The sequence below is a fragment of the Zingiber officinale genome, chromosome 5B (genome assembly GCF_018446385.1).
Source record: "Zingiber officinale cultivar Zhangliang chromosome 5B, Zo_v1.1, whole genome shotgun sequence".
Taxonomy (NCBI): domain Eukaryota; kingdom Viridiplantae; phylum Streptophyta; class Magnoliopsida; order Zingiberales; family Zingiberaceae; genus Zingiber; species Zingiber officinale.
Window position 1 is genome coordinate 96949230 of NC_055995.1, and position 22566 is coordinate 96971795.

Sequence of the window (22566 nt, forward strand, 5' to 3'; positions counted from 1 at the left end):
TTGGTTAAATATTTTTTCATTTTTAATATCATGTTAAATAATTTTATAAGTCATTCAATACCTTGTTTCCCTAGGTACTTCCATACCTCTATCGAAATATCATCTAGTTCAACTATTTTCCCATTATGCATCCCATTTAAATCTTGTTCTACTTCTGAAGTTTGAATTCTATGATAAAAATTTAAATTTTTATGCTCATTTAACTTATTTAAATTACCTAAGTTAAGTTGGTCACCTTGTTGGTTAGTCCTAGGAAAATCGTACCGATTCCACTATACAAAAATTTTGTACAAGTGTTGAACCTTTCCTTAAATAACCTATTGTGTTCTTTAGAAGTTAAATTAGGAATCGCAGACGGAACTTAACATCATTGATTCCAAATTTAACTTATCTGTTCATGATGGTTTAGATTTAGATCGCAAGCGGAACTTAACACTATTGATCCAAATCCACCTATGTTATTAATTCCATTAAATATTAATTTCCAAAATTGGCTTCCAGGACTGCATGGCGAGGCACATGACCTTCTTGGATATAGGAGCAACCACCACCGCCTAGACAAAGCCTTTTAAGGAAAGCTAATATTTAATTCCCTTAAATAACTCTAGGTTTAACCAAAAAGAACAATCGAATCACAAATTTGAAAAACAAAGAAAACACAAACTCAAAAAATAAATTCAAAAAACTAGATCTAATGTCTCTTGTGTTTGGAATTCATACAAAGAAAAATAACTAGTATGATGCAGAAGAAAATTACTAGTTATACCTTCTCTTTGTATGTTAATGACCTCGAGATCTTCTGTCGTATTCCTCGCCTCACCTTGGATATTGTGTGGGCGACGATCCTCCAAGATGAACACCACCCAAAGAGCTTTCTTCTTCCTCCTCTAATATTCGACCACCACCACCACCAAGGAAAAGAGAGCAACGGAAAGGAGAGGGAGAGAGGGGCCAGCCACACCAAGATCTCCAAGCAAGAGAATAAGAATTGTTGTATCATGAGGCCTCCCCTCCCCCTTCTTTTATATTACTTGCCCAAGGCAAATAAGGAAAGACTTTTTATAAAAATTAAAATCTTCCTCTAGTTTTCTTTTTCCTTTTCCATTTTTATTTTTCCTTTTCTTACCTCTTGATTGAATTAATCACCAATCATTGATTGGGTTTAATCCTATTGGTTGGCCCCTTGCTTGGGCACCAAGCAAGGTGGCCGGCCACCTCATCAAGGAAAAAGAATAATATTTTTTTTATAAAATTTTATAAGCCCTTATAAAATTTTACAAGCTCTCTTCTAATTTCCTAAAGTAGGAGTTAAAAAAGGAAAGTTTTAAAAATTAAAACCATGTTTTAAAATTTAAAACTTTTTTTATAAAATTTCCTTTTTTAACATGGTGATAGAAAATTTAAATTTTAAAACTTCTCTTCCTTTTTTTTCTTAAACAATGAGAATGGTTAAAAAATGAAAGTTTTAAAACTTTTAAACTTTCTTTTAAAACATATGGCCTAATTCAAATAAGGAAAGTTTTTAAATTTAAAATCTCTTTTTTAAAACTTGTAGTTTTCTACAAAGAGAAGATTTTAAAAATTCAAAATACCCCTCCTTGTTTGAATTATTGTGGCCGGCCTCTACATGCTTGGGCACTAAGCAAAGGGCTGCCCCTTTAAGAGGAGATGTGGCCGGCCATTGCTTGGTCACCAAGCAATGGACCGGCCCCCTTCTTTGACACCAAGATGGACCTTTCTTTAGATGGACTTGAGGGTTTAATGAGGCTACGACAGGGACCTAGAGGAGAAATTGGTTTTGGCCTTCCGATGAGCTTGAGTATCCCATGTTCACCCTGAACACACAACTCAAGTTCATCGATAATAACTCATTCCACTAGAGAGTTATTATCGCACTACCGCACCAATCCCAAATTACATTATGAGCTCCTTCTTATCATGAGTGTGTTAGTCTCCCTGTATTTAAGATAACGAATGTCCACTAATTAAGTAAGTTACTGACAACTCACTTAATTAATATCTAGCTCCAAGAGTAGTACCACTCAACTTCATTGTCATGTCGGACTAAGTCCACCTGCAGGGTTTAACATGACAATCCTTATGAGCTCCTCTTGGGGACATTCTCAACCTAGATAACTAGGACACAGTTTTCTTCTATAATCAACAACACACACTATAAGTAATATCATTTCCTAACTTATCGAGCCTATTGATTTATCAAGCTAAATCTCACATTTTGATAAGTTAAAAAAAATAAATGCTAAATATATGTGCTTGTTATTATATTAGGATTAAGAGTACACACTTCCATAATAACTAAGGTCTAGTTCTTTTATTAAGTCAGTATAAACAAAACTTACCTAAAATGGTCCTACTCAATACACTTAGAGTGTACTAGTGTAATTTATTAGTCAAGATAAACTAATACCTAATTACACTACGACTATACTAATGGTTTATTCATTTCCATCTTAGTCGTGAGCAACTATTTATAATTTATAAAGAGTTGATAACATGATCTTCTGTATGTGACACCACACACCATGTTATCTACTTTATAAATTAATTGAACAATTATATTCAATAAATAAATATAGATATTTGACCAATGTGATTCTTTTATTTCAAAAATAAATGTTTACAAAGGCTAAGCTTTTAGTATACACTCTAACACACCTAAACCTTCATTAAAAAGTTGATAAAAATATCTCTTCCACTTTTCTTTTATTTTTCCATTGTTTACTAGTACCCTATTACATTCATCTTTAATATATTTTATTTGGATAAGATCTTTTGTCTTCCTTTATCTCACTTTAACTATTCTATAAATGTTCTTTATCCTTCTTTTGTATCTAATTTTTTATATAATTGTTCAAAAGTTTCATTTTTTGCTTCATTCACTACTCTTTTAGCTTTTTTTCTTTGCTATTGTATATTTTTTAAAGTTTTCTTCATTCTTACAAATATATAATTCCTTATAAGCTATTCGTTTTTCCTTTACTTTCTCTTGTACTTTCTCATTCCACCACCAAGATTTTTTATTTAGTCCCTTTGACTCACCAAGTATACTCTTAACTACCATCTTACCTCATGTCGTATTAGAATCACCGTATATTTCACCTAATGCTTATACTCCTAAATTCTCCTTAAATATATTTTGTTTCCCATCCTTTAACTTTCACCACTTAATTCTATGAGTCATATATATTTTCTTTCTATTGATACTATGTTTGAGGCATATATTCAATACTACTAACCTATGTTAGGTAGTTAAGCTTTCTCCAGGGATGACCTTATAATCTTTACAATTCTTTCTATCCTTCTTCCTAACCATAAGAAAGTCAATTTGTGATTTATTATTCCTACTTTTGAATGTGACCAAGTGTTCTTCTTTTTTCTTTAAAAATACATTAGCTAATATAAGATCATATACTATCGCAAAATCTAATATAATTTTCCATTCCTCATTTCTCGTTTTAAACCCATAACCCCCATGTACCTTTTTATATTCCTCATTTTTCACTCCGACATACTCATTTAGATCGCCTCTTATTAAAATCATTTCATTTGGTGGAATGTTTTGTAATATTTCATCTAAGTCATCCCAAAACCTTGATTTAGTAGCTTCATCTAATCTTACTTGCGGTGCATATATGCTAATTATGTTCATAATTTCTTTTACCACTATTATCTTAAGGGTTATAATTCTATTCCTTTTTCTAACTACTCCTACAATTTCATCATTTAACAAACTATCTACAATAATACCCACTCCTTTTTTTGCTTTACTTTTTCTGGTGTACAATAATTTAAAACTCGAGTTCTCTATCAGTTTTGCCTTCTCGCCTACCTATTTTGTACACATAAAATACTAATTTTTCTCCTAATCATTGTATCTACTACCTCCATTGATTTACTAGCGAGGGTTCGTATATTTCATGTTTCAAATCTTAGATTATTAGTTTTTCTATCATATTTGTTCTTATCCAACACATAATGTGAGAATTGTTACCTATTTAACACTATACTCAAGTTCTCATGGAGATGTAACGATCCTTGCCGATACGTTACAGTTGAACCCTGCAACGTGAACTCTTACATATTTAGCACTACACCGAGTTCTAGAAATATAGCAGTCTTTGTCGAGACATAGTCGGATCTTACAACGCGTTCCTTCCGGGGAACAACCTAGAACTAATACAATAGTTTAATGAATCCATTTATTGAATATTTATCATAGTTTTATTGCTGACTAATAACCAAATATAATTCTCATCTTTTATCCGAGATTGAGACTGATCATGACTAATTCATCATGGATTAAAATTCCTAATTTGCGGAGGCTAAGAGCAATTGATCATGTTGTTCGACTAACAATTGATTGATGGATTTAACTGAAAATTTAATTATTATAATTTTTAATCAAATTAATTAATTTTTTATTGATTTAAATTTTATAAAAAAATTTGGACAGTTTGATCGTTAAAATATTTTGATTTATTTAATTTTAATTTAATATCCCGTTATTAATCGATTACTCAGATAGTACCCATCTGACGCTCTAATACATTTTCTAGTGGGCTTTTCCTAAATCGGACCAAAATAAAAATGCAATAACGAAGTGGGCCCGATTAAAATTTCCAAACTCAGCGTGTGTTAAAATGTAATTCCACCCACACTTTAACGCTTACGGAACTCCACCCGCGTTGTCCTCTTCAACATGGTGGATACAACTCCTCGGCTCTCTCTCTCACTCTCTCTCTCTCTCTCTCTCAAGCGATCGATAAAATCAAAATCTTTCCGATCGAAACCCTAACTTCGATCGTTCTCAAGGACGACCTTCGTTCCGTTCCCATCTAACCGATTCCTCTTGAGCGAGATCGGGCAATTTCTCTCCGCCCGTGCTCCAGTTGGCCAAGGTTCGCACTATCGAGTACGGTCGAATGGCTCTGCAAAATTACGGGTTTTGAGGCATGGGGTTGGGTCGATGAATGATGCCGGAGTTGCGTAGCGGAGCGCGTAGGGGCCGAGCGCAGGCGAATCCAGTGGTCCAGGCTGAGCAGCCGAAGACAAGGCGGCGACGGACGGCGAGGATCCAGCGGCCAGTGGGCGAGAATCCGCCTGCGGAGGAGATCGGTCAAGTGGAAGGGCGCGGCGAGGTTGGGGGCTTGGCAGGGGAGGAAATCCAGGAAGGGGTCGGGGAGAGGAAGATGAATGATTGCAATAGTGGGGCAAGGAGCGCTGATAAACTCGCTGGCGGAGAGGACGAGGGGAACGCCGCACCGCTCCCAGAAAAGGTGAGACCTTTATCTGTTTTTCCCTGATTGTGATGACGAGTTTCCTCTATTTGGATTGGCTATGTCATGCTTACCGATCCTATTTTATTGTCTCGTATATCGATTAACTTAATCAGAAGCACCAGAAGTTTTACGAAATAAATTTCATGGAAAAAAAATTCTGTGTTGCTATCCTATTCCCTTGAAGTTAGAACAAATTCTTTTTAATTTTCATATGCATATTCAATTTCCAATTGATATTTTGAATTTTGTAGCCTATGTCTACATTTGATGTTTTTTATTTGCGTTAACTACCTCAAAGAAGAGACATCTCTTGGGATTTTTTTTTGGTTGACCTTCAATCACTATGCCATTCAATGCAGTTCTCCGCCATCAACTCGTTGCCTCACCATCCTATACTGCTAGCTCCATGTAATAGTTCTCTAATTACTTCTAGAAAGTTATCTATAATATTTCCCCTTTGAATTGCACCTACATCACTCAGATTGAGATATTGTGATAGTTAATCTTAATTCGTTTTGGCCTTTATGAGACGGGTGTGGAAGCAATCTACATGACAGCTTCATCATCACAACATAGCTTCATTGGTTCAATAGGAGTGTTACCAACTTAGGTGTTAAATGTTTGAGCCAAATAAGCTTGCATGTAGTAAGAGTCATAACTTGGCTCTTTGTTTCTGCAATTGATTTGGACAGATAGTTTTCTTCTTGTGCTTTTAGAATGCCAAGTTGCCTTTAAGAAGAACACAATTTCTTGAAATTGAATGGTTATCTATGGGGGGTACTTGCTAATCTGCAATAGAGGATCATGGTCATGGTATAGGAGAATAGGGGACATTTTCTTGGAGTATTTTTGAGACATTGGATAATCTATAATGATACTTCTCAATGTATCATGAAATAAAGCTTCAAGGAATTTACTAATAGCCAGCTTGGTGATGATAAGATATTTCAACTTTCTTCTCATGTACTTTCTGGATCAGATAACCACCTCTCTGTTTATTCGCAGTCTCACATTGGCATTCATGGGCTTATTAATTGATTCTTCTCCTCACATACTACCACCAGTATGTGAGGATTGGATTTCTAACATCTCAAACAATTGAAGTATGATGGGGTCATTCATGATATTATTAGTTTTTAAGCCTAAGGGCTTATCATGTTCGCACATGACTTTTTAAAAATTACATTCCATTTTGATTGCCCGGTCTGTCCTATTAATAGTATCTACATCACTATCTCCTGTTGTTGAGGATAAACAGGTCTGTCCTGTCAATATAACTACATTGATGTCTCCTATTGTTGAAGATAAGCAGCTTGAGCAAATTGTGATATTGTTTCATTGCTAAGGAAGATATTTTTTTTTTAATGCGAGTAGCTTCTTATCTCTGATTCCTTTCCTACTTGTCATGATGCTTCCTGTATTCTTGCAAAAATTTCATTTTATCTTTTCAACAGGTTCAAGTCAGCAATTCACCACTATACAAAGTTGAAAGGAAGCTAGGAAAAGGTGGATTTGGACAAGTTTATGTTGGCCGTCGAATTTCGCCTGCCAGCACAAGTGATAGGACCACTGGTTCTAGTGCTATAGAGGTGTGGTATTTTCCTATTAACACAATTTTTAATGGTCATAATACTTCTGATCTATATTCAATGCCTCCCAGGTAGCGCTAAAGTTCGAGCACAGGACCAGCAAAGGTTGTAATTATGGTCCACCTTATGAATGGCAAGTGTACAAGTAAGTTTTTCTTTATTTTTCAGTGAAAAAAATAGTTTTAGAGGAATCTAACCAATATTCTATTTGTGTAGCACACTTGGTGGTATTCACGGGGTGCCAAAAGTTCATTACAAGGGCAGGCAAGGGGACTACTATGTCATGGTATTAGAGAATTTTCAGCTCCTCAGCCTTTAGGGTTTGTCAAGTAATTTGAGAAGTTTTTCTAATATTTTTTTTTTTTTTTTGCAAATTGTAGATTATGGATATACTGGGACCAAGCCTTTGGGATGTATGGAATAACAATTCTCACACGTATGACTAATGTTGAATCTAGGTTAGTACTTGTTTTGAATTGCTAACTTGCTAATTTTCATCTCTTCTGTTATGCAGAATGTCCGTGGAAATGGTTGCATGTATTGCAATTGAAGCAATCTCCATATTGGAGAATATGCATTCAAAAGGGTAGAAGTTTACTGTTTGCTTTGCTTCTTAGTTTGTTCTTTCATGTGTCAAGAAGACACTATAATCAATAGGAACTTCTTCAATCCCTGCTGAACTAGTAACCAACCTCTTTTTAAGTTTTTTTTTTTAATGTAACTACTGTCATTGCTAATGTCAGTTATGTACATGGGGATGTGAAACCTGAAAATTTTTTACTTGGACCTTCTGGGACTTCTGAAGAAAAAAAATTGTTTCTTGTTGATCTTGGCTTAGGTAATTAATGTGCTTGGTTTTTTAGTTCTTTTCAGTTAATGTAACTAAATATGATGTCTTATTAAACTCTTATGTTCTTAATTGACAGCCACTAAGTGGAAGGACAGTTCAACAAATTTGCATGTTGAATATGATCAACGACCAGATGTTTTCAGGTAATTTGTTCCCGCCGCATCTTTAACACTCAAAATGGCTACTTCTCAATTAAATTTTATATTTACTTTAACCATTAGTAACAGTGCAATCTTGTTGATGTGTTCTATAGGGGGACTGTGCGCTATGCTAGTGTTCATGCTCACCTTGGGAGGACAGCAAGCAGAAGAGATGATTTAGAATCCCTTGCTTATACACTTATATTTCTTCTCCGTGGCCGTCTACTTTGGCAAGGGTATCAGGTAGGCTAATTTGCATTTTAATTGATTTTGTGGATGATTTATCTTCATTAATAAATTTCTTTATTTACTATTAGGGTGAAAATAAAGGTTTCCTTGTATGCAAAAAGAAGATGGCTACATCTCCAGAGTCTCTTTGTTGCTTTTGCCCACAACCTTTCAAACAGTTTGTTGAATACGTGGTCAACTTGAAGTTTGATGAAGAACCTAACTATGCAAAGTACATCTCACTTTTTGATGGCATAGTAGGTCCTAATCCAGATATTAGGCCAATTAACACTGATGGAGCTCAAAAGGTATTTCAATTTCCTATATTTGCATCTTCTATCTATGTAGTTACCTTCGTAAAGTGATTATGCTAACAGAATGTCTGTTTCTTTTCCCATGTTATCAAGCTTATATATCAGGTAGGTCAAAAAAGAGGTCGTCTAATGATAGAAGAAGTTGATGAACAGCCCAAAAAGAAGATTAGGATGGGGTTGCCGGCAAACCAATGGATTAGTGTTTATAATGCACGACGACCTATGAAACAGAGGTGTTTATTTTCTGGGTAGTTGACTCACTGCCAAATTCTTGATAAGAGGGATTGGATGATAAACTCTTGTATTCTAGGTACCACTACAATGTTGCTGATATGAGGCTTGCACAGCATATCGAGAAGGGGAATGAAGATGGTTTATTCATTAGTTGTGTGGCATCGTGTAACAATCTTTGGGCGTTGATCATGGATGCAGGCACTGGCTTCACTGCTCAAGTTTATGAACTATCTACAAACTTTCTTCACAAGGTGAGTGATGTTCTGATTCAACTATATATGTTCCCAATACTAGAACCAGAAAACATGCTGTCAGACATGGATAACTGAATAATTTATAATTTAAGGGTAAATCATTTGTACACCCCTTCTGTTTACTAGTATTCTAACCTTTTTTTGTTTTAAAAAAAGAAATCCATCTAAGTCCATGAATTTGCATTCCATCTAAGTCCATGAATTTGCAATCTGAAAAACATTTAATAAAAAATGATCCAAGTCTCTAGGTGTCATGCCAGATAAACTCTTTATCATTGGTTACATTTACAGTGGTTTCTATGCATCAGCAAAACTACCACAAAAATACCCATTAAGCAATAAATCCTAAACCCTGAAACACCTTTTTTTCACCGTCAGACTCTTCCCCTTCATCCATAGTTGTCAAAAGCGCAAGATGCAAAAAAACGCTCAAGGGTCTTGGGGCTTAAAGTGCAAAGCTAAGTGCACACTTTACGTAAAAAAATGTAATAAACAAAAGGACTATTATCACAATATAAAACTGATTTATAAAAGAAAAAAACAGCCCGGTGCATGAAGCTCCCGCCATGTGGAGTCCCGGGGAAGGATTCATTGTACGCAATCTTACCTTGCTTTTTGCAAGAGGTTGTTTCCAGGATTCAAACCTGTTACCTTTTGAATATAAAATTGATTTATATGAATTAATAAAATTTATTACAATTTTTTTAATTTTAAATATATTTTTTTATATATTTTATTAGGATAATTTAATTAGGATTTATGAAAGTCTATTCAAACTATCCTGTTTAAGTTGGGAGTTGATTGAATTAATCAAATCTGCAGACTTAAGTTTTTGATTGTCCATGGTCCCCCATTAATTGCGGGCATCATGACGCCTCCAGGACGTTGGAAAAATGAAAAAGAGTAAAAAAAATTACAGAAAAGAAGATTCTTACCCATGATCGAGAGGCAGACGCTTCCGACTGTGAGAGGTAGACCAATCGACTTAATGATTGATTTAAAGAGGGTTTAGGGCTTTAAACTAAAATAAGGGAAAGTTTCTGCACTTTGCACAAAAGCGAATGCTTGTGCTTTTGCGTGAAGCACTCTGAAGCTTAGAGACCTCGTGCGTTTTTGAGGTCTCTGAAGCACAAGGCTTGCACCTTGCTGTGCTTAAGCAAGCGAAGTGCTTGCTTTTAACATCTATGCCTTCATCCACCTCTTTCTTCAACTAGCGAATAACATCAAGTTATGGTGAACAAGGGACATCCGCCAAGTGTACTATAACGTGTGATTGAGGTCAGGATTTAGCACCCACAACAACTCCTTTAGAACTCCCAATTGACAAGGGAGACTAGGACTTGAACTCCTTCCATATTATTCGTGGTGGCAAGGCTATGAGCATCCTTGTTGGATGTTTTCCTTTCAAAGCTCAACAAGAAGATTGGTACTAGAAGGTAGGCTTATTTTTCCAGACAAGGAAGGAAATGTTGTCAGCCGTTCCAAGGAAGGGAAATAAACTTTGCTCAATCCTTTGAGAGCTCCAAAATACTTAGCAATGGAAGCAGGTGAATCATGGATTCATGCGATATGAAATAAACCTCTTCAGATAAATTATACAAATCAATATTGAGATTGGGATTGAATAATTAAATAAATCAAGTATTGATAGCATAAGATTGGTAAAATTAGCAGGAAAAATAAAAAATTGAAATATATAATAAAATTATTTCAGATGTGGCAGATTATGAAATCTTTAGAAGAATACTTATTTTATGTAATTTTAAATATAAAGTTAATAAATAATAAAAAAATATAACCAATAATGCAGTACACATTAATTTACCCTTTGGTTAATGCATTTATGTTATAGTAGTAGACTAATAGGTTTTCCACTTAACTCTTTCTTTTTGAAGGAATGGATAATGGAACAATGGGAGAAAAATTATTATATTAGTACACTAGCCGGGACAAACAATGGCAGCTCCTTGGTGGTTATGTCTAAGGGTAATCAATCTTCTTCAAATATGCATCAGTTTGATTTTTAATTTCAAAATGTTCCATTGGCTTCATCTGTTTTGATGATTTATTGTAGGTACTCTATATGCACAACAATCATACAAAGTGAGTGAGTCATTTCCGTTCAAGTGGATAAACAAAAAGTGGAGGGAAGGTTTTTATGTTACTGCAATGGCAACAGCCGGAAATAGGTGGGCTGTCGTTATGTCTCGTAATGCAGGTTTTTCTGAGCAGGTCAGTTTTATTCCTCACATTTTGTTGTTAAAAGATGGGAAGTAAAGGGAGCAAAGAAGGGAAAAAAAACTGAGGGTTGATCTGGTGTTGTCTATCTGTATTGCCTTGTGGTTGAGGATTTCTCTAATGATATATTTTTAATGTTTCCATGCTAAGAAATTAAACTCACCAAATCATTTCAATACTCAGGTTATTGAACTTGACTTTCTTTACCCTAGCGAAGGTATTCATCGAAGATGGGATAATGGCTATCGCATAACGGCAACTGCTGCAACATGTGACCAGGCTGCCTTGGTGCTTAGTATACCTAGAAGGAAACTAACAGATGAGACACAAGAGACCCTTAGAACATCTGCTTTTCCTAGCCAACATGTGAAGGTGAGTGCAGTCACTTTCCTGTGTCTTAAGAACATCACCGTTAGTTTCTTTCCTAACATATAAATATTGTATTTGCTTCCAGGAGAAATGGGCGAAAAATCTATATATTGCATCCATATGTTTTGGCCGCACTGTTTCATGAAGTTGCTGACCTTCACCAGAACCATTAAGCACCTTTTGCCAAATTGCAACAACAACTGGCGGCTAGGATTACCTTATTAAGGCACCTTTCGTTTTATTGCTGTGGTAACCAACTTAGTGGTGCCATTCTCTGTCAAGTTTTGAAGATGCCCTTTGCTTGAGCAATCAAAATATATTTGTTTTTTGGCATCTTAAGTAAATTTAAGGTTGTATAGTTACTAATATTTAGGTTGGAACTGCTTATTTTTGCAGAAATTTAACCATCTAGTGGATGGGATCATTTTACTATAACTGCTGTTTTATTTTCGGCTGCTTTACTGTCAGTTGCTTTTGCTGCATAACTATATTTCACTTGTGCATTAGTTTGGTAATTGTAACAATTTTCATATAATTTCATAGGATTGAACTAAAGGTTTTGTTAATTCATTTGCTCTGATGAAAGCCTCAAAAACTAGAAGTCTCTGTTCACACTAGAACTCTAACCCAATTGGCACATTGTGGTTTTACTCATTTTACATGCTTTGGCATCTTATTTATATTATTTTACATGCTAAATTTTCCTTATTCTTTTCTTGAAATTGTTATTTTGATTAATATCTGATGATAATTTCCCAATTTTGTAAAGGTTGACTGTGTTGGCAAGGCTTATTTAAGAAGGCCATGGCTTGATTTGCTGATCTTGTTAGATCATGTTCCATGCCTTTATTACTAATGTGACCTCTTATTGGCTGTACAGTTCGCATTATTTTTTGGAAATGTTGCTGTTTTCGCATTTACCTCTTCTGTGCAACTGAATGATTGAATTAATCATGAGGACACAGCATGTTACATTCGTTTAACTTGACCTTATTGCTTTTAACAATTAATTATAATTGGTCGTTGATAGACATTGATTGGAAATAAGTTGAACTTTTTTCTGCATTGCATTGTTTAGGACAGTGTGACTTTGGAACATAGAATTCGAGCTGGATGGTTTGGTTTGAACAAATTGAGCCAACTCTTCTATGCCTATTTTCTCCATAGTCTCCTCAGGCATTTCCAGTTGTCTCATCTCTCTCTATAGCTTAGAGATGTATAAACTTTAGATTCCAATACAGTTCCATGTATATATGTGTTTGTTTGTTTTTTGTTTTGCTTTCCCATTATGCTTCCTCAAATCTTCTGCAATGGTGATCTTCTCTTTTTTGTTTAAGCAGAAAGCGATTTCATGACTCCAGCAGTGTGCTTTCTGTGAACATATTTACTCTAGTTTAGAATTGTAGCTAAGATTTTAAGGTGGAGATGTTTTTGAGCTCTACCTTGTTAGCTTAAGTGTGCAATCGTATAAACATTACTTAGATCATTGTGGCTGTTACTTCAGGACTTGGGCTGGATATATGGTATGGACTTGGTCCTCATAATGATCATTATACAGTGCCACAGCTTCATGAACACAACTCTACATTTTATGAAACATACGAGAGATGTTTAAAATCTTCTAGTTCATTTCAACTGATGCAGTGCCAACATCCATGGCGACACGGATATCTTCTCTGTGGACGAATGTGGTATCCTTTTTGCCAGTTAAACTGAATAATGATATATATTTGCTTTTGATGACATAATTCATGTTGCTCCTTTGCCTCCATGGTCCTTTTTATGTTATTGGTGGTACTTATCCTCCTTTGAAGTTATTTTCTTTCAAACTCAATGGTAGATTTGCTTAGTTTTTGTACTTTGTATCAGAAAGGTGTAGAGAATTTTTTTTTTTTCAAATTTCCTCCCAGACAAACATTTTAGTTTGCAGTTTGCTCGCTAGACTTCGAAAGTGTCAATGAATCCCTTCGCAAATCATCCTCTAGTGATATTAATTCATGGTTATTATTGTATCCTGTATACTTTCACTTGTTTACTTCCTTTGAGAGTTATTCTCATGGTGTTGAAATCCAAGAGGTCAAACTGTTGCTCCCTAGTTTTCAATTTCTTCAAAGAACAAGGAGGTCAGCATACCCTTGAGCGACCTTGGAGCTGTTACCGTTGTCGATGACAACCGAGATGGTCTTCCTCTCATCTCGACTGCTGTAATTTGGTAGTGAGAGCTGCTTGTAGTTTCTAAGCAGTGTACAAGTTGATATGGTCTGTAATTCCATTATTGATTACTTAGATTATCATTTTTCTTAATACTAGTGAGTCCGGGTTTGAGTCTCAGGCAATACCCAATACATCACCTGTGTTTGGCTCGTCATGTCCTTAACACCTGATGAATCTACTTCCATCGACGTGGGGTCGTCGTGGGGCTGTTAACGTATCGGTTTCATATTTTTTGAATACTAGTGAATCGGATTCGGAAACATTCATAAACAGAAAGTGAATAAATTTGTTCATTAATTTACCTAAATTTTAGTTAAGTTTTGAAGTAATTCTTCTAAATTCAACGTAGCTCTTTTACACCTCTATTATTCGCCGACATTGTCGTATTCATGTTAGGACATTCTTTAGTTTTTGGAAACTCCCTGAAGGATATACTGAAGGCACTAGAATTACATACTCTTAATTATTAGCAACTTTGAGTATTCAAATAAAAAGATGAAATTATCAGTCCATCAAAGGTCAATTGGGAAATGTTAGTGGTGATCTATCTAGATGGTTCGCTTTCTCAGGCTCGATCTGCTCTTGGAGGTCTAATTATGGTATCGCAGTGGGTTTCTTTTTATTCTTGCTCTTATTTACTTTATTGTATACTATTTAATTTTTAGAATTGATTGTTTTTATAATTAATCCAAGGCTAGAAATTTTTATCTTATGATTAATACTAGACTAATAATTTAATACATGAAATTACAAGGGCATTACATTGTTTTCCACGTATACATTTTATAATTACTATATCAGAATACATGCATCTATTTCTTATGGTGTTTTATTAAATGCATAAAATTATGCTTTAATGGTAATGATGATGCACTGTATTGAAGGCCGACAAAATTATACTTCCAATTTATTCAGTAGGCGAGCGAGCGAGCTAGGAGGAAAGCCGTCACCAGACAACTCAAGGCAACGCTTTATAAGAAAACATCCAGTCGAAGATATTTTCCAGCACACAAAATTTATTCATTACAGACATACTCCCCCAAGGGATTGAGCAAGGTTTTCCAAGAAAAAAGAGAGGAGAATCGAACAACATATGCAGCTCAAGTAGTTGTTTTCGGCGGCTGGAGGGATACATTCTCCAGTTTCAAACTGCAAGCTTTTATCAAGACAAGTAGCACTCTGGTAGTTATTTTCAGCGGCTGGAGGGATACATTCTCCAGTTTCAAACTGCAAGCTTTTATTAAAGACAAGTAGCATCTGCTTCACCTAGATAACTTGTTACCGAGTTGAGTTTATCTATAGCTGCGGTAAATGGGGGAGTACATGCAACTCTCTGCATGCTTAACCAAGTCTTGGGGGCGAGGAAGCCGTGTTGCTAAACCTGTTATATGATCATACAGAAAGAACCTGAGTCAGCTGTCGGCAATATTGGAACCGAGTAATGCAGCAGATGATGATGATGAAGAAAACTCACCAAGCTCGTATGCTTTGGCTGCGACATTCGCAGCAATATGAGCTGATATTTTCCTGATGTTGGAGAAGGGAGGATAGATCAAGCCCTTTTCAAAATTCTCTTCAGTCACCTGATCTGCCAAAGCATAAGCTGTTCCAGACAATTAAGGGTTAGGAAACAAACCGACACCATTTTAGATGACAAAAGCAACAACTAGCACACTTTTTCATGTACTAACTCAGTTCTTAATCCCTCGATCAATGTTTCAACTTACAGGCTGCAAGAAGCATGTCATCATGCACCCGAATAGCTCCTGACATCACCAAGCCAAGGCCAAATCCAGGAAATATGTATGCATTGTTTGCCTGGAAGCAGGAAAAAGAAGTTGGGGTGAAACAAGTTAGCTTCTGTATGGAAATCTAAAACACACATGATCCAGGGAAATTGAAGATATGTTGGTAAAAGAGAAACCTGGCCAGGGACGAATGTCTTGCCGTTGTATTCAACAGGATCAAACGGGCTCCCAGTAGCAAATATCACTCGACCCTGACGATTAAAGATAAGTCGAAAGGTTTATTCATCTAGTTTCAAATACGGTTTTGGGAGACCTAAATTTTAAAGATAGGATTACCTCAGTCCAAGTATAGGCTTCCTCTGCTGTACATTCAGTTTGTGAAGTTGGGTTCGAAAGAGCCAAAATAATGGGCTTCTGTAGTTTGTAAATGGAAACAAAAACAAAGATAGAAGTGGCTAATTGTATTTGCTTGGAGAACACTAGGGAAAATTGAGAAACAGCCCTACCTCATTGATAGAGGCCATGGCTTTGACAACCTCCTCAGTGAAGGTTCTTCCCACTCCAGATGAGCCAATCAAAAAAGTAGGCTTCATAACCTGCAAAATGAATCCACTCAATATTCAAGGTTTCTGCTGGGTTCATGCAATTAAAAAGTTCCAATGCAGAGAAGATCATTTGCCTAGATATTGTAAGAAATTTGTTTGATACAAATTAGTGATAGAAAAACAAACAGGCAGCATCAATACTGAATGCAAAAGGGTAGCAAAATAACATTCAAAACATTTTCTGTATAATGTGATGCATTCATTGATAGCTAATGAAATATTCAAACATGGGGAAGATTGCACACCTTGACAGCATCCAAGAGGGTACTGACTGGTTCATGCTCGTGTGCCCATGGCTTTTTGAAGTGCTGGAGAGATGCCTTGCGTGAGCTAACAATCAAGCCCTATAAACATATTATTTTATCAGTTAAGTCCGATAGCGGTGAGTGTCAAAAAGCAAAGAGAACAACCAAAAACTTGCTGGATTCTCTCTAACCTTCGAGTCCACAAGCCAAATTTTCTTTCGAGTTTCTTCCAACGGTGCTTTAGTCTACATTTATAAACTATATGTTAGTTACCTGGACAAGGACATCCTCTCAACTCATAAATAGATCAAGACTTGTGATATTATTTGGAGAGACATGAAAATATAATCCCTGCAGTACCTCTTTTGACACATGAAGAGCTATGAGTTCTGCAATACCAGTACCAGCCTGCAAATATCATACACAAACTCAAATATCGGATGGCAAACCTCAAAAGTATACAAAAGATACTAATTAGAAGTGAACTATAATTCATACTACAGGCTTTCAAAATGTTGGACACCAAGTACAAGAAAATTGTGTTGGATTACATGATATTCCAGAAATTGTAGAATCATTTTACCTAGTGAATAAAAATGAATAATTTAGGCATTTAACCATAAACTACAAGAACTAAGTTAAAACATCTCAAGGATCATCATTGGCAGCATGCGAGAAGCTTGGTCATCCAATATGGTTCTCATACCAGTAATTTTGTTGGCAGTGGAGTTTTAGAAGTGTTGAGACTTACAATTCCAAATGACTACTATTTTATGACAAGGAGGAAGTATTTAGAATGACCTCCCCTGCACCAAGGAATAAGAAAGTTTGATCTGCCAATGTTCCACCAACCATCTTTAGAGCTGCCACAACTCCTGCAAGCACAACTGAAGCTGTGCCCTGTGTTGACAAGCAAAAAAGAGAATTCGCTTAACATACTCATAGTAGTGAATGACAAAAAAATATATATAGTGATGACAAGATATACGAAATATAGTATAGTGTAGGCTTCATAGGTTAAATTAGCTAATACCTGAATGTCATCATTGAAAACAAGATGGGTTGTTCCATATTTTGCAAGCAATTCAAAAGCATTATGGTTGGCAAAGTCCTCAAACTAGAATCAATTTCCAAATGAGAGTTAAAATCAAAATCAAGAATACTCAAATGAGAATATTATTGTGTGGCTTTTTACCTGGATAAGAATCTTTTCCCCATAGTTTTGCTTGACAGAAGTCATGAACTCATGCAGTAATTCAGAATACTCCTAAAACCAAACATTTGAAACAAACACTTCACAGAAGTACAATTAAGTGTTGGTAGCAAAGTAGAAAGATGCTCAATGTGTATTACCTGTCCAGTGGCTCTTTTTTGACGTAAGCCAATATAGAATTCATCCTTAAGCAGACTCTCATTGTTCGTACCAACATCAATTGTAATTGGTAAGCACTGAAAGGTAACAAATTATAATTGGAACAAACACAGGATGAGAAAGAAAAATAATTAGCCTCAGAATAAAATATGCTAACTTCCAAGAAAAATGTTACACTATATGAAAATAAAATGAAGGGGATCGATGGTGCTGAACAGAACTTACAGCAGAAGGGCGAATTCCTCCAAGAGCAGTATACAGAGCAAGCTTGCCAACAGGAATACCCATTCCCTGATTAAATTTTAAAAGTTGGATAGATCTGACAAGAAATCAAAGATATCTATGGTGCACACAAGATCCGCCCAAAATTGTCAATGAAAAACAACTTTAGACTCATAAAATTTTGAAAATAAGCCAACCCCAAATTTTTAGGACAAACACAGTTTAATGATGATGGACATTCTGAAAATACAACAAGATAGTTGACCTGGCAGCCAAGATCTCCAAGACCCAAAATGCGCTCACCATCAGTCACTACAATAACCTGAATGCTCTTCTCAGGCCAGTTTTTCAGGACCTCAAGGATCTTTCCTCTGCAAGATAAAGTAAGCATTGGTTTGTATCAAAAGATTAATAAGAATATGGCATAACCATGCAAAGATATCTTACTTCTCTTTCAAACTGATATAAAGGCCCTGAGGACGCTTAAAAATAGAACCATACTTCTGACAGGCCTCACCAACAGTAGGTGTATACACAATAGGAAGTAACTCTTCCACATTATCAACCAGAAGCTTGTAAAATAGCCTCTCATTTCTCTCCTGGTGATCACAATACACAATACATCCATAGACCAATGTCATGCGCTGCAGATCGAATTTCTCAACTAAGAAAACTTGGAAGAATGTTTTTTTGTAGTACCTCAAGTTCCATCATTGCGATGTAGCGTTGAAGTGGAAGTTGGTACTGACGAATATTGTTCATCAACTTTTTCTCCTGAAATCCATCCCATATTTGATATGTAAATTACTAGATTCATTTCATAAGATTTTGCAAGAATATCAACGGAAAATGACTCCTCTAAACCTGAAGCTCTTGAGTGGAACATGTTGGAGGTAGGAGTCCGCGCAAGTAGTGAGAATCTCTCTCCCTCTCGGTGAAGGCAAGCCCTTTGTTGAAGCGTGGATCCCTCAGCAAAGAATATCCACTGTAGGAAAATTACACCTTGTGAGTCATCAATATCTTAACAGAGCAGACATATATTAGCAATTGTCAATCATGGACTTGCATAATTTAGCCTAATAGAAATTTAGTTCTGTGTTTAGTATCAATTATGCACAGTGATTTCAAGTCAAATGGTGATCAAAAAATTGCAAAAAGGGATGGTGATTATCAACAAGCACTTAATGTTTTATATTTAATCTAGTTGATCATTCACACATTGCACATTGAAAGTAAAATCATAATTTAATATAATAAAGATAATTTAATAAAAAAACAAATATAAAAATAAGACAACATTGAGTTAAAGTGTTTTTTTTTTTCAATCTTTCACTTCTCTATAAAATAATACATGAATTTTAAAATTAGCATCTTAAAGTTATTCAAGTAGTATTACCTTGACTCTTGCTCTGTTGTTTTGAATTGAGAAATTATTTATATAAGAAAATATGTTTTTACAGTTTTTCTTAAGCATATTGACTTTGTTCTAAAAATGAGAAAAAAATCTAAAGATCAAATTAAAGTTGTTACAAGTTAATTATTTAAAAAGTGTGCTAAAAGTAAATAATATTAACAGCAATAAATGTAATCATTAATTCATAGAAGATCCAATAGAAAATATTATATAAATTTATTGAAAAATCTAAAACATAGCATTATCACATTCAAATTATTCCTAATGAATTATTAAGAAAATTTTCATGAAGATTCAATAAAAAAATACAAAATTATTTTCTGTTGAATTGTCATTATTCTATAAATTATCATCGGTGATTCTATCGGCTACCACATGCACCAAAAATTACTACGCAAAAGGAAAACAATATCGGACTCGTAGGCCCAAGAAAAGATCCGGTAGATGCCTCATCGTCTGGACTTTTTTTTAAAAAAAAATTAAATCACGTTAATCAAAAGAATCAAAGTTTGAACAAGCAAAATATTATGTTGCTGAGATAGCATCGAACTGCACCAAAAAAAAAAAATCACTCGGAGGTCAAAAGCTCCAATTTTAGGTACCGCTCTTTTTCACTTCTACCCTCGAATTCGAATTAACTTGACTAAAATAAGGCCGGTTTGAAGAGGGATCGTCCAAATCAGAAAGCTCATAAGAAACAAAAAACAATCATCAAAGGTTTTTATAGATGATATACACTCTTCGGAAGAGTAGATCAGGGAAAAATCGGAATACCGCTAGGGATTAAAGAGGGCTGAGTCGATTTGGGAGCACAAAAACCTTCACTTAACTCGATCTACCAATTCAAGCATACCTGGCAACGGTGACAGTCCAGGGCGTGACGAGCTGATCCACAGTGGCCTGGTCTTCTCCATAGGGGTCCTCCACGCCTCCGCCGACCAAGCACTTGGGATCCATCACTGACTCTCCCTCCGGCCTCAGCTCCTTCAAAGTGCTCTCCATGGCCTTTGATGATCTCCCCGCCTCAGCCGCCGAAGCCAACAAGAAGGAAAGAGGAGGGCAGTAGTAGAAGAAATACGCAGCGGCGCCAGACAACCGCTTAGTCTCCTCGTCGGCGGAGAAGGTAGTTTATAGTTTTAGCTCTGACTGGAATTGAATTGGAAATACGCATTTACCCCCCAATAAGTTTCCGAAATACTGCTTAGTGTACCGCTCGTTGACAAACAGAAATTTGACAAATTGAAAAAAATAGATATTTTCCTTAAGGACTTTTTTATGAAAATTCCCGAGTAAAGTGCTTGTTTAGTATTTATTTGACAATTAAGACGTCTTTATCTGTCATAATTTATATACATTGGACCATAGTTAAAATTCAATCAAAATTAATTATAATTTTTTAAAAATTTATCTTTCTAATTAAATTATAATTTAGATTGAGATAGATGATTAGAAGGTATTAATGGTGGACAAACTGTATGACGCTGAGTAAAGGACGATGTATCCATTATCGGTAGCCTCGAGTCATCTACCTTGATCAAAATTATAATTTTGATGGGAAGTTGAACTTAAGAAAAATCGTAACTAATTTTACCTAAATTTTGATTGTGATCTGAAATATAATTTATAGAAGAACCAGATAGTAAGGACCATATGAACTCCTTGATTAAAGCAATTTGTTAAAATAATGTAGATTTTAACTAATCAAAATTAAAATATAATTTTGAATCTCTTAAAAAGACAAATTCATCTAAAGTTAATTTAGAAATTAATATTTTAAAATGATCCAAGAAATACTAATTGCATGGAGAACAAATAATTTGAAATAAAATTAATATTTATTATATTTTTAAAATGTCAAGGAGCATGTATGTTTTTTAATAAATAAAATTAATATTTTTTATAGGCACTCACGATTGCATTAACAAAAGAGAAATCTTTAGATTTTGAACCCTTAGCAAAGAGCGCAAATGTCCTGACAAATCTCCCGGTCTATAATAAAAAAAACTCAATAAATCATTTATAATTAGATTATAATTATGATCTAATCATAATTAATTATAATTTCTTTTTATATTTAATGTCCTTTCATATTATATTTTAGATCGAAATGAATATCATCCTATTTTGTATCAGACTATTTGATCATCTGTCCATCGTGCTAGTAACTCTTGGTCATTTATCCAAATTTAAATTATAATCTAAGAAAATTATAAATTTTAAAAAATCATAATTAATTATAATTAAATCATGATAAAAATTCAACTATAATTATAAACCATCATTATCCTTATCTATTTTTCTTTTAGTTTTTTTTACGAGAGGATCTGTCCTCGAACAAGAAAAGTTCAGTGAGCATGTTCCATTTATTTTATTTTAAACCCTAAAAGATTTTATATTACGACGTCACATGATCCGATCGGTCTTGCGCCTTTAAATTTGGACGATGAATATTCTAAAATAAAATGTTCTAGTTAAAATTTAGGGGTCATTTAAAATTATCTTCAATTATTCTATTTTGGACAGTTTCGAAAATAGCATTTAAAATGTGCACATTTAAAATTATCTTCAATTATTCTATATGGCATCAGAGTGATCTGATATATGTCCTAACACAGAAGGATAAGCCACTGTATTTACTTTCTGTAAGAAAAAAAAATCATGCAAAAGTCAAATCATCACAGGTGTCCCATTCATGACAGGTGCCCCATTTTTATTTTTTATTTCAATCGTATATAATTAATTGAATTATAGCTATTATTTGAATTTAAAATCATATTTTAGCTATTATTTGAATTTATTAGATAAACAAATTAGAGAGAAAAGATTATCTATTAGTCGGCTGAAGTATCAAAAGAAAAAATATATATAATATAAAATATATTAATTATAAAGATTTATTTATATGTTCTTAATTTAAAATGAAAGGTTTAGGTGGTTGAAAACTATATCCAAACCCTATCTCCTTCCACTTGAATATAACAATAGCAGCCCCATGGAAAGTGACTGATTACCATGTGGCAGCACTCTTCCACTTGTGGCACGAACCATGATAGTAACATGCTGCTGGTAGATTATCATATGGAAGTTTTTTTATGGAATAAAATTTCTTCCACCTACAAAATACCTTTTACCGTATGACAATAGCATGCTTAACTCATGTAGTCATGTTCATATATAAATCCATTATTATTATTATTATTATTTCTTTTCTTTAGCACATTTAACATAAG

General features: G+C 34.7%; 2 protein-coding genes across 5 annotated transcripts; one reads left to right on the forward strand and one right to left on the reverse strand.

The window, feature by feature from the left end:
• The first annotated feature begins 4695 nt into the window (after positions 1-4695).
• LOC121985106 (casein kinase 1-like protein HD16) lies at positions 4696-11948 on the forward strand. Of its 4 annotated transcripts, none has more exons than XR_006113065.1 (16): positions 4696-5297; positions 6755-6889; positions 6961-7034; positions 7106-7175; positions 7270-7325; positions 7404-7475; positions 7633-7727; positions 7816-7882; positions 7993-8122; positions 8197-8415; positions 8506-8654; positions 8732-8906; positions 10805-10895; positions 10984-11141; positions 11365-11519; positions 11602-11948. XR_006113065.1 is itself a non-coding variant. In XM_042538383.1 (16 exons), the coding sequence occupies exons 1-16, from the start codon at positions 4992-4994 to the stop codon at positions 11659-11661; spliced, it is 2046 nt and encodes a 681-aa protein (XP_042394317.1). In that variant the 5' UTR covers positions 4696-4991; the 3' UTR covers positions 11662-11948. The 4 variants fall into 4 exon arrangements, 3 of the variants coding, with proteins under 3 accessions (XP_042394317.1, XP_042394319.1, XP_042394320.1); XM_042538383.1 differs by having other exon boundaries at positions 11331-11519; XM_042538385.1 differs by having other exon boundaries at positions 8515-8654; positions 11331-11519.
• Positions 11949-14662: 2714 nt separating this feature from the next.
• LOC121985107 (NADP-dependent malic enzyme-like) lies at positions 14663-20452 on the reverse strand. The gene is made up of 19 exons (XM_042538387.1): positions 20190-20452; positions 18787-18907; positions 18622-18696; positions 18370-18521; positions 18188-18293; positions 17926-17991; positions 17682-17777; positions 17524-17595; positions 17362-17445; positions 17130-17228; positions 16689-16736; positions 16520-16573; positions 16329-16427; positions 15985-16074; positions 15815-15892; positions 15655-15729; positions 15458-15548; positions 15205-15333; positions 14663-15111 (listed from the first exon to the last, which is right to left on the reverse strand). The coding sequence occupies exons 1-19, from the start codon at positions 20336-20338 to the stop codon at positions 15023-15025; spliced, it is 1773 nt and encodes a 590-aa protein (XP_042394321.1). The 5' UTR covers positions 20339-20452; the 3' UTR covers positions 14663-15022.
• Between the last annotated feature and the right edge of the window lie 2114 nt (positions 20453-22566).

What these genes read in the sequence shown, in the direction of transcription:
- LOC121985106 (XM_042538383.1), top strand. Translation starts at nt 4,992, where the DNA reads ATGATGCCGGAGTTGCGTAGCGGAGCGCGTAGGGGCCGAGCGCAGGCG. An exon ending in GAGAATATGCATTCAAAAGG is followed by an intron (nt 7,476 to 7,632) that starts GTAGAAGTTTAC and finishes TGCTAATGTCAG; the next exon opens with TTATGTACATGGGGATGTGA. An exon ending in CAACGACCAGATGTTTTCAG is followed by an intron (nt 7,883 to 7,992) that starts GTAATTTGTTCC and finishes TGTGTTCTATAG; the next exon opens with GGGGACTGTGCGCTATGCTA.
- LOC121985107 (XM_042538387.1), bottom strand. Translation starts at nt 20,338, where the DNA reads ATGGAGAGCACTTTGAAGGAGCTGAGGCCGGAGGGAGAGTCAGTGATG. An exon ending in TATATCAGTTTGAAAGAGAA is followed by an intron (nt 18,294 to 18,369) that starts GTAAGATATCTT and finishes TTTATCTTGCAG; the next exon opens with AGGAAAGATCCTTGAGGTCC. An exon ending in AGCCAAAGCATACGAGCTTG is followed by an intron (nt 15,112 to 15,204) that starts GTGAGTTTTCTT and finishes ATCATATAACAG; the next exon opens with GTTTAGCAACACGGCTTCCT.